The sequence below is a fragment of the Hemicordylus capensis genome, chromosome 2, assembly GCF_027244095.1.
Source record: "Hemicordylus capensis ecotype Gifberg chromosome 2, rHemCap1.1.pri, whole genome shotgun sequence".
NCBI lineage: Eukaryota > Metazoa > Chordata > Lepidosauria > Squamata > Cordylidae > Hemicordylus > Hemicordylus capensis.
In genome coordinates this window covers 23,368,343-23,380,348 of record NC_069658.1, presented here as the reverse complement: position 1 = coordinate 23,380,348, position 12,006 = coordinate 23,368,343, and the positions used below count along the sequence as shown (strand labels likewise).

Below are 12,006 nucleotides of genomic sequence, written 5' to 3'. Positions count from 1 at the left end.
CTGTTATAAGATATCTTGGGCATGGGATCCAAGTCTAAACATGAAAGGTTACTGTACACTTTAAAAAAAAGGTTTTATTTAAAGTATAAAAACAAATAAGCATTGAATTTACGATAACTACAGGTAGTTGTAAATGTAATGAAAACTAATTGTGAGAAAATGTTCAACGCAATAATGTTGCTGGTCATGTTAGACTGAAACATAGCATTTTAGGTGGAGATGAAATTCAGATTTCATGTGAAAATAATGTTTTGTATTTACTAAAAAAAACTTCCAGATTTTGGAGCATTTCGGATTTCCAGATAAGGGATACTCGACCTGTATATGGAGATGGTTTGAAAGTTAGGTCTTAGCTGAAGTTGTCAGCAGTTTACACTTTCTTTCCTGAGAATATAAAAGAGGGAGTTGTACTTTGAGTCCAACCCCTTGCTCAGTGCAGGAAACTGTTACAGCATTCTCAAAGGTGTAGCTATAATTGAGCAGATGGGTTCAAAGAACCCGGGGGCCCCAGCTCCTGTGGGGGCTCCAGCTCCCTCCCTCCCTCTTTTCTTCATTATCTCTCTCTCCCCGAGGAGTTACCAGGAGATAGGGCAAACACAGACCTCACTCTCCCCTAGCTATGCCCCTGAGCATTCCTGTCTATATAGAGACTGACATGAGCAAAATGCAGATCCCTAAGATGATGCCATCACAATATAAAACAGGAGTGACCAATCCGAGCTTCTTCAGTTCTCCTATGACTAAACTCATAGGCTCTAAACTCATAGCCTCTTCGGTTGTCCTATGACTAAACTCTTCCGTGGATGATGAGCCCATATCCTCTTGGACAGGGGATACTCCTCTGGGGGTTGAGGGTGTCTCCTAGTAGTGGGCGATTAGGTCATTAGGGATAGAGAGAGGTGGGTATGTGACCCATGTGAAGACTGCATGATGACTTGCATTGGCATCAACAATATTGGGAAATGTAGTTGAGAGGGCCTGGAAGTCAAATTTAGACTGCTAGGTACAATATAATTGTCCAGGACCCTCAAGGAAGCATTCTCAGACAACAACAACAACAACAAATATTTATATACCACTTTTCAACAAAAGTTTCCAAAGCAGTTTACATAGAGAAATAAATAAATAAGAAAAAGATGGCTCCTTGTCCCCAAAGGACTCACAATTTAAACTGAACCATAACAGACACCAGCAACAGTCACTGAAAGTACCGTGCTGGGGGTGGATAGGGCCAGTTACTCTCTCCCTGCTAAATAAAGAGAATTACCACCATGTTAAAAAGGTGCCTCTTTCCCTCGTTAGCAGGGGACCAGAAATGTTACCTGTTCCACTTGCAGGGCCAGTGAAACAGGCGGAGCTGAGGGGTCTGTATGTGTGGATGAGATGGGGGCAGGTAGATTTGTTAGGCACTGGGATACATTTTGGGACGAGCCTGTACAAAAGAGAGAAGCTCAGCTTGAACTACTGGTGCCTAACAAATCTACCCCCTCTCCCATCTCATCCACGCATAGAGACCTCTCAGCTCCACCTGTTTCACTTATTTAACAAAATAAATAAATCAGAGCATCTTTTAAAATGATCCTTGGGAGATAGCCGACAGGAACTGGGCGGTAACCAGTTCGGCAAATGCCATCCCTTAAGGTGCAAGGGTGTAAATGCTTCAGATAAACCAGCAGGGGACAGAGTAGAACCAGGTAAAGAGCAGGCAGAAGGATGTGCTAGCTGGCCAGAAATCAACTGGCCATAAGAAAGAGAGTACACACTATATAAGAGATTCAGTGTATGGGTGCTTATATGCCAATACCAAAAGCCTCCAAGCCAAGATGGGTGAGCTGGAGTGCTCGGTTGCTACCGAAAAAATAGCTGTAACTAGCTGAACCCACACAGAGCATCTGTGTGCTAGGACTTGGTTGCTCTCCTTGCCCCCTGCCACAACCCCTGCTTTATTGCTTTGTCAGCCACCCACTCTCAACTGCCCCCTCCCCTCTGATCAACTGGCCCCAGCCAACCCCAGCACAGCATCCCTCCAGTGGCTGTTGCTGGTATCTATATTGGGGTTTTTTTTAGACATAAATATGTTTATTTTTAGACTGTGAGTATATTTTTAGATATTTGTTGTTGTAGTAGTAGAACCAGCAAGGCTTCTGCAAAGGTAAATCTCGCCTCATCAACCTTTTGGAGTTCTTTGGGAGTGTCAACAGGTGTGTGAATAAAGGCGATCCAGTTGACATAGTATATTTCGGACTTTCAAAAAGCTGTCAACAAAGTTCCTCATCAAAGACTTCAGAAAACGTAGCAGTCATGGGATAAGGGGACAAGTACATGTGTGCATTGGTAACTGGTTGAAGGGCAGGAAATAGAGGGTAGGTATTAACGGGCAGTTCTCTAAATGGAGAGAAAAGAGGAGAGTTGGTCTTGTGGTAGCAAGCATGACTTGTCCCCATAGCTAAGCAGGCTCTGCCCTGGTTGCATATGAATGGGAGACTTGACGTGTAAGCACTGCAAGATATTCCCCTCAGGGGATGAAGCCAGTTTGGGAAGAGCAGAAGGTTCCAAGTTCCCTCTCTGGCTTCTCCAAGATAGGGCTGAGAGAGATTCCTGCCTGCAACCTTGGAGAAGCCTCTGCCAGTCTGTGAAGACAATACTGAGCTAGATAGACCAATGGTCTGACTCAGTATATGGCAGTTTCCTATATTCCTAAGTGGGGTCTCCTAAGGATCTGTTCTGGGACCAGCGTTTTTTCATTTATTCATAAATGATGTAGAAGTTGGGGTAAGTAGCGAGGTGGCCAACTTTGCAGGTGACACCAAATTATTTAAGGCAGTGAAAAATCCAAAAGAGATTACAAAGAGCTCCACAAGGATCTCTCCAAATCGGGGGAGTGGGCAAAAAAATGGCAGATGCAGTTCAATGTTAGCAAGTGTAAAATAATGCATACTGGGACAAAAAAACCACTCCCAACTTCACATATGCACTAATGAGGTCTGAGTTCTCAGTGACTGACCAGAAGAGAAATCTTGGGGTTGTGGTGTGTCAGCTTGTTGAAAGTGTCAACACAATGTGCAGCAGCTGTGAAAAAGGCCAATTCCATGTTTGGAATCATTAAGGGGGTTGAAAATAAAACTGCTAATATAATAATGCCCTTATATAAATCTCTGGTGTAGCCATATTTGGAGTACTGTGTACAATTCTGGCCACCATGCCTCAAAAAGGACACACCTGGAGAAGTTGCAGAAGAGCGCAGTCAAGATGATCAGGGGCCTAGAACACCTTCCTTATGAAGTAAGGCTACACCACCACCTAGGGCTTTGTAGTTTAGCCTCAGGGGAGACTGATGGGAGACATGACACGATAAGAGGTCTCTAAGATCATGAATGGTGTGGAGAGGGTGGATAGAGAGAAGTTTTCCTCCCTCTCCCATAACACTAGAACCAGGGGTCATCCCATGAAACTGACTGCCAATAAATTTAGGACCGACAAAAGGAAATATTAGTTTTTCTCACAATGTATAATCAACCTATGGAATTCTCTGCCACGGGATGTAGTGACAGCCACCAGCCTCGATGGCTTTAAGAAGGGCTTAGACAAATAAAGGGCTTAGAGCCAGTGTGGTGCAGTGGTTAGAGTGCTGGACTAGGACTGGGGAGACCTGAGTTCAAATCCCCATTCAGCCATGATACTTGTTGGGTGACTCTGGGCCAGTCACTTCTCTCTCAGCCTAACCTACTTCACAGGGTTGTTGTGAAAGAGAAACTCAAGCATATAGTATTCCTCTGGGCTCCTTGGAGGAAGAGCGGGATATAAATGTAAAAAAATAGTCTATCAGTGGCCACTGCAACTACAGCCTCAGAGGTAAGATGCCTCTACTCAATACCAGTCGCAGGGGAGCAACAGCAGGACACAGGGCATGCTCTCGGACCGGAACTTGCCTGCGGGCTCCCCAGAGGCCTCTGGTGGGCCGCAGCTGTGGGAAATGCAGGACTCGGTGGGCCTGATCCGGCAGGGCTGTTCTTATGACATACGATATATCCTACTCTAGGTCAACAGACTGTCTCTGTCCTCACACAGACGATACCAGCAGCATTCTTTCTGCCTCCCGAGAGCTCCGAGCCTCCGCTTCTTCCCGCCCCTCACCCGTTTTTGTCTCTCTCCCCCCGCCTCTGGGGCCCTCCTCTTCCTCCCCCGCGCCGCATCCATTCCTGCCACATCCTCCGGCGCTGCTGGCGTCAGCCGAGCGAGTCTTGGCCGCCATCTTGGAGGCGAAGTTGCCGCCGCCGCCGCCACCGCGGGAGCGCAGAGGGAGCCGGGACGGCCCATCTCCTCCTTCCCCCTTTCCCTTCCCTTCCCCTCCCTGAGTGGCGCCGGCCGGCCTCAGCCGAGGCGCGGAGGGCGGCGGTGGTGGTGCCGCCGCCTCCTCTCTCCCAGCTGGGCCCGACGTCCGAGGAGGGGGCTCTCTCGCCTGCCGCCGCCGCCGCCGCCGCCACCATGACTTCCCTCACCCAGAGAAGCTCGGGCCTGGTGCAGCGCCGCACCGAGGCCTCTCGCAGCGCCGCCGCGGCCGACAAAGAGCGGGTGGCTGGTGGCGGCGGCCCCGGCGGCGGCCCGGAGGAGGAGGGTCGGCGCGACGAGCAGGGCGACGATGAGAAGGGGGACTCCAAGGAGACGCGCCTCACGCTCATGGAAGAAGTGCTGCTGCTGGGCCTCAAGGACCGAGAGGTGCGGCGCCGCCGTCGGCTCCGGGGGAGGAAGGAAGGAGCCTGCCTGCCTTGCCTGCCAGCCAGCCCGAGAGGGGACACCGGGAGCGGGGCGGGGAGGATTGTGAGGAGGGTGCCAGGGAGGCAAATGGGGGGCCTCCTTGGCTCCGAGAAGGGGCGCGGGGTTTATTTACTGGGTGATCCTTGGGAGGTGGGGAAAGAAGACCCAGATTTGAGGCTGGGACGGTGTGGAGGAGGCATTGATGGCGGGTGTGTGTTTAATGGGGGGAGAGGAGGAGGCCTTGGTCCTTTGGCCCAGGAGCTTCAGCAGCGAGAGCACTGTTGGTCTCCTCCTCCCGACCCGGCTATTCGGCCCACGAAGGGCCACTGCTGCAGGTCACGATGCGCTTGTATTACGACAGCCATCGGCAATAAGAGAAAACAACGGGTTTAAAGGGGTTGTTTGTGTGGGTGTCCGCTCCTGTCTGTGAGGTCTGCCTTCCCTCTTCAGCTACTGGCATACCAAAAGGCTGTGTATCGCTGTTCTGTGTTTGTATTAGAAGTCTCTTCAGTTAGATGTGGGTGAAACGGAGTATGACTCGAAGAGTCAAGCATGCATGTAAAAAAGAGGTTTCGAAAAGGGGGGTGTCTTTTGTTTTAATGCGGATCAAATTGGGGGAGGGCATTCAGGTGAAAGGCTTTGGGGTTTGACAGCAGAACTCGAGACCGGGCAGAATAAACAACAAGGTTACATTGACACACCAAAGGAAGGTGGTAGACTTTGTTTAGCCCCGGAGTTCTTGAGAGCAGAGATCCAGGTACATGGACTTCTAAACATTGCACTCTCCGAAGGTTTCTTTCTGTCTGCATGCCAGTCTAAATTATATTGTGTTCTAGAACAATATATTGACATAGTTGTTGTGTTCTTAATACTTATTTGCTGGTGTGGCAGACCTAATAGTTATTTGCTGGTGTGGCAGACCTAGAACTAGCAATCTTTTGCTGGTTTCAGATATCTGAGTATATGCAGTTATTTTTCTCTCCGCCAGTCTCTAATATTACATGGGACTCTTGGGTATGGGGTAAAACTTAGCAGACCTGGCTATGCTGCACTAATGTAACTACAACCTTCTGGATAGGCATTTCAAAGTATTGGGGGGGGGGCTTTTCTCTTAAATATGCCATCTTTATTTAGGATGCATCCTTATTTGTATTTTGTAGGTTCTACAGTAATACTATTTATTTATGAGGGGAAAGTCCCAAAATCCAATGGTAGATGAAGTTAAGATATATGGTTACTGATGAATTTTGAGTGCACTATAACCCATGGTGTGCTATTTTTCTCAGAAAAGTGAAGGGGTCATAGGATATGTTTATAAAGCTTTTTTTAAAAAAGATAAATATTTGAGGAAACAAATATTGGTGGGTTTGACAATTAAGTACAGCAGAACTCTAGATTATATGATGCTTAAGACTGCCCAGGAAAGGCAATGGTCTCTTAAAGTGTCTGTGTGAAAATTATTTACATTTTTTAAAAAATCCTGCCTCTTGTGGTGACTGTTGACATTGTGACTCTTCAGTTATGTATCTGTATGGGTCTTAAGCCAACTGGGGCATGCATGGATGCACTATCTACCCTTCTTTTTCTAGAGTCCCCTAGCCTTAGGAAGCTCCTCATACCTGCTGCTTGACCAGTGTAGATTACTGTCTACTTTATCTCTAGGCTTTTTGTATAACTAAACTGATCAGGCCAAACTGCATATTGTAACAGATGGATTAAAAGCAGGAAGTGAACTGGGACCATGCCCCAAACAACCGTGGAGGACCCAGATTTGGTACATGGGTGGGGTGTGCAGTGCTGAGAGGTTAACGCATTCCCTCTCTACTGTTTTCATGCCAAAAATTTGCCATTTGAATAGCTATTTCCACAAATAACTGCTTTGGGGGTCAAATATCTGCTTCAGGGAAAGGTAACTTCTATTTTGAAAATGGTGGAAAGAGAACGTGCTCTAACTCCCTTTCACTGCATTTCATGTGCCTGCATGGAACTGGAGCCCTCTGGCTATCTGGGGGTTTAAAAGAGCTACTTCTAGTTTACTTCCTGCTTGAGGTCCATCCTTTAAAGAAAGGTTTAAGGCAACCCCTAACTAATAGTTTCTTTAGTAATTCTATTAAGAGAATTATACCAAAAAATAAATGTTCACTGATTAGAGCTTTTAGGTTGGCCCGTTTCAGAGACTGCAGAACCAATTGTCAAGCCGTCTTTGGCAACTGGGCATTGTCCTTGAACTCTCACACTATTCCCTCTCTCCTTGTGTGGTTTGAGAAACGTCTAGTTTGCCATGATGTCCAAACTGGGCAAACTATGGCTATTACTGACCATAGTGCCTCCAAACCAGGGGGTTTAACCACAGTTTGAAACAGTTTTCAGTCTCCAATTTGGAGGCAAACTGTGCTTGGAAGTCATGGCAGGCTAGACCATAGAAGGGATTGGGGTGGGGGGAGCACACAAGGCCAAAGAAGCAATCCCAGTTGTCATGAATTTATTATTTGTTTCTCTGATGAGGTGTGTGTGTGTGTTGGACTTTGTATATTCTGGATTTCCAGGTAAACAATAATTATTGACCTTTAGCCCTTAGAATGCTGTTTGTTTTTTGATGTGTATCAGACAGGCTTAAGTGGCCTCTTCCACATAGGTCCAGTAAAATGATTTTTTCTTTTCTTATAGAAAGGCTATTTTGCTGCTTGTTATATATTTACAGAGTATGTTGATATGAACACAGTATAATCTCCTTAAGGCACCTATGTGTAATGTAGGTTACAGCAGCTGCTCATGGTACCTTGACCTTATAAATCAACATATAATTTGTATAATTACAGTTACATTGTGTAAGAAGTTAGTGCTATTTATCTTCACTCTTCCTCTCTTGTTTTTCCATATTTGTATTGTAATTGGGAAAAACCATAAAACGGAGTGAGAAAAGGGAGTGGGGAGGAGAATGGCCTCAAGACAAGACATAATTATTCTGCTGAAGCTAAGCAGATTTGGGCCTGTAAGCTGCTTGAATGGATGACCATTTAGAAACCATATGGTACTACCCTGAGCTCTTCAAATGAAGAGTAAGGTACAAGGGTAATTAAAATATATAGATCCACCCCTTCATATATGTTGAGTCCAACACAGGTAAGTAAGTTTGAATGCTTGATGGACAAAAGTGCCTTGCCATATCCTTCCTCTTGGTGGAGATGGCTAAGCACTAGAAAATCATAAGAGTTAAATTTTCCTGCAATAAACTGCATCTTCAGCAGTTGATTAGTATTGCCTGAATTTCATTCGTCTGGTTGATGCCTTCTAGGTCTGAAATACTAATATCTGTTGGATGAGGCATAATCACGGGTCTGACAACATCGTTAGGAGGTGGGATTTCTGCCATCCAGGAAGAATGCCACTACTTTTTTTAAAGGCATAAAGATTGTAGCATCTTGGAGACAAGAGGTCCTCACTCTGGTGAAAGTGAGTTTACAGTTGAGAGAAAAAGGAAATGGTATTCATCAGGTCATGTGGTGGAAGGAATATGTGAAGTAAAGGAACATGAACGGACCCCCTATATAATACTGTATTTACCTGAATCCAATACTAGGTTTTTCCCAAGTTCTTTCATGTTAGAAATTGGGAGTGGGGGTAGTCTTAGAGTCCTCTTCCTTTTGGATAAATGCGGTATAACCTGTATTAAAGGGGTCATCCTAAACTCGGGTAAATACAATAATGCATTTCAGCTACTAATTGTACCAAGTAGTCAGGGTTATCTGTTGTCTTACTCTGTACAGGACAAAACAGAATGTTTAAAAACATTTTGTACCACTGTACTGCACAAGTATTTATGTCCTTATCCTGTTTTTAGCTAGGAATTAGCTTTCAAAGTATATTTTATATTTGAATTTTTAGGCAATGGTTAAAGTCACCTTTTCCAGCAGAACATATAAGGTATCACTGCTCTTGAATTTTTATTTTTATAGTTGAGTTTAATAGCAATTAAAATGCAATGAAAAAAGTCTGGAAGTGGGGTAGTGGTCTTAGATGGGTCTGGGCCCAGCATGATGGCGAGGTGACTATCATTGGCCTCCCTTTGCTCTGATGGTCTCAGCAAAAAATCAGAGCACTTACGGAATCAAAGAGCTTGGGGTGCTATTTCTGTGAAACCTATTTTGATACTCTACCAAGTGCAAGTTACTGATACCTATAATCTGCTTATGCATGAAAAGGTGGGATAATGGAAGGAATACCCCACTTTTGAATGAGTAGCATATTTAATAATGTGTAATATTTATGGTTTATAGTGAATGTGCTTTAGTCCATTTAAAATGGACAAATTTAGTGATGTTTATATTTTCATTTATATTTAAATGTATAGGCTGCTTTTCTGTCATAAGACCCTTTAGGTCGCCCACAATAAAATAACTACTATAAAAAAACAACAGTTAAAAACAGCCAGGTTTAAAAATTCAAAGGCGCTGATAACTTAAAGGTTCTGCTGGAATCTGTGGCTTTAGCCATCGTCTAAACATTCAAGTACATTGAGTCTCACTGATCTCTCTTGGGATCAACAAAATACAAATACGACAAATATTTATATAAATGCTTTTCAACAAAAGTTCCCAAAGCAGTTCCCAAAATGCTCACAATCCAAAAAAAGAAAGAAACATAAGATAGACACTAGCAACAGCCACTGGAGGGATGCTGTGCTGTGGATGGATAAGAACATAAGAACAGCCATGCTGGATTGGGCCCAAGGCCCATCTAGTCCAACACCCTGTTTCACACAGTGGCCCACCAGATGCCACTGGAAGCCTACAGGCAGGAGTTGAGGGCATGCCCTTCCTCCTGCTGTTACTCCCCTGCAACTGGTACTTAGAGGCATCCTGCCTTTGAGGCTGGAGGTGGCCTGTAGCCCTCCAACTAGCAGCCGATGATAGACCTCTCCTCCATGAAGTTATCCAAACCCCTCTTAAAGCCATCCAGGTTGTTGGCTGTCACCACATCTTGTGGCAGAGAATTCCACAAGTTGATGATGCATTGTGTGAAAAAGTACTTCTGTTTGTTGGTCCTAAATTTCCTGGCAATCGATTTCATGGGATGATCCCTGGTTCTAGTGTTATGTGAGAGGGAGAAGAATTTCTCTCTCTCCACTTTCTCCACTCCATGCATGATTTTGTAGACCTCTATCATAGCACCCTCTGTCGTCAAATAGCCCCAGGTGTTGTAGTCTTGCCTCATAAGAAAGGTGCTCTAGGCCCTTGATGATCTTGGTTGCCCTCTTCTGCACCTTTTCCAGTTCAACAATGTCCTTTTTTAGATGTGGTGACCAGAATTGTACACAGTACTCCAGGTGTGGTCACACCATAGTTTTGTATATGGGCATTATAATTTTAGCAGTTTTATTTTCAGTCCCCTTTCTAATGATCCCTAGCATGAAATTGGCCTTTTTCACAGCTGCCACACATTGAGTTGACACTTTTAATGAGCTGTCCACCACGACCCCAAGATCCCTCTCCTGGTCAGTCACTGACAGCTCAGATCCCATCAGCATATACTTGAAGTTGGAGTTTTTCGTCCCAATGTGCATCACTTTATACTTGCCAACACTGAAGTGCATTTGCCATTTTGTCACCCAATCACCCAGTTTGGAGAGATCTTCCTGGAGCTCCGTTTTGGATTTCACTACCCAAAAGAGTTTGATATCATTTGCCAATTTGGCCACCTCTCTGCTTACCCCTACTTCTAGATCATTTATGAATAAATTAAAAAGCATGGGTCCCAGTACAGATCCCTGGGGGACCCCACTTCTTTTTATCCCTACCCTCTGTTTCCTGTCCTTCAACCAGTTAGCATCTACGTGTCCCCTTATCCCATAACTGCTAAGTTTTCTCAGGAGTCTTTGATAAGGAACTTTGTTCAAAGCTTTTTGGAAGTCCAGGTATACTATGTCAACTGGATCACCTTGATCCACACACTTGTTGACACTCTCAAAGAACTCCAAAAGGTTGGTGTGGCAAGATTTACCTTTGCAAAAGCCATGATGGTTCTCTCCAAGCAGGGCCTGTTGTTCTATGTGTTTTACAATTTTATCCTTGGCGATGCTTTCCATCAATTTGCCTGGAACGGACGCTAAGCTAACTGACCTGTAATTTCCCGGATCGGCCCTGGATCCCTTTTTGAAAATCGGTGTTACATTTGCTATTTTCCAGTCTTCCAGTACAGAGCCTGACTGCAGGGATAAGTTATATATTTTAGCAAGGAGGTCGGCAATTTCACATTTGAGTTCTTTGATGACTCTAGGATGGATGCCATCCGGTCCTGGCGATAGGGCCAGTTGCTCTCCCCCTGCTCAATAAAGAGAATCACCACTTCTAAAAGGTGCCTGTATGCTCATTTGGCAGGGGACTGACAGCACCACCACAGAAAAGGTTGTGCTTTGTATTTAACATATATCTTGCTTTACATTCTTGGGGAAGATAAGTTTACCCCCCAAATGATTGTCACCTATAGTAATGTTTCTATAGTTACCATAGAGAGAAGGTGATGGTCTTAACTCATCTGTTTGCCAATAATGTACTCATTATTTAGAAAATGCTTTATGAAGAAAGATGATATGTACAGACAGGGTGAAGTCAAAGATCTCCCCCCACGCACACACTGTTTATTGGGTGGTTCTACTTTTAACATCATAAGAGGCAGTTGTTAGTCATTTGTTTGAAAATGTGGTAATTGAGATTCCCTCCCCCCCTTACAGGTGACATTGGTGCCTGTAGTTGGAGGAAATGAACTGATTTACTGAATAAGCATTTTTTGCTCATGTCATCTTATTACTATTATGGTGTGATTTTATATTCTTGAATGATTTTTATGTGTTCTGTTGTTGAAGCTAAAACAAAGTGGATGCTGAATATACACAATTTGGCACTTTTGGTACATTTATTTGCAACTCAGCTGCTAGGTATGAACTAAAGATGCAAAGATTTCAGCATGGGGCAAAGCTGTACATTTCTCCCCTTAAATATAAGGGGGGAGCCTTTTGTTATATCTTCTGGCCAGTGTGGCTTCACATTCTGTCTGAACCTGAACTTGCCCACAAATTCTGGTTGGTTTGGGGCTGACAAACCAGGATCTGAAATCATGTTTTTTTAAAATTAGACCATTAATGAACCATAGCTAGGGCCATTGCTCCCTGCACCATGGTACTGCATCATGGAGATGGGGGTGAGCTTCTGAAGCTGACCACGAAACAAATAGGAGACAAAATTAGGCAAGCAG

General features: G+C 44.6%; 1 protein-coding gene across 1 annotated transcript in view; it reads left to right on the top strand.

Moving 5' to 3' along the window:
- Positions 1 to 3,973: 3,973 nt before the first annotated feature.
- GOLPH3 (golgi phosphoprotein 3) overlaps positions 3,974 to 12,006 on the top strand; it is a 43,682-nt gene continuing 35,649 nt past the window's right edge. Inside the window, exon 1 of the mRNA XM_053293661.1 lies at positions 3,974 to 4,716. Within this exon, the coding sequence (XP_053149636.1) occupies positions 4,486 to 4,716 (231 nt within the window). The 5' untranslated portion in view covers positions 3,974 to 4,485. The remainder of the gene's footprint in view (positions 4,717 to 12,006) is intronic.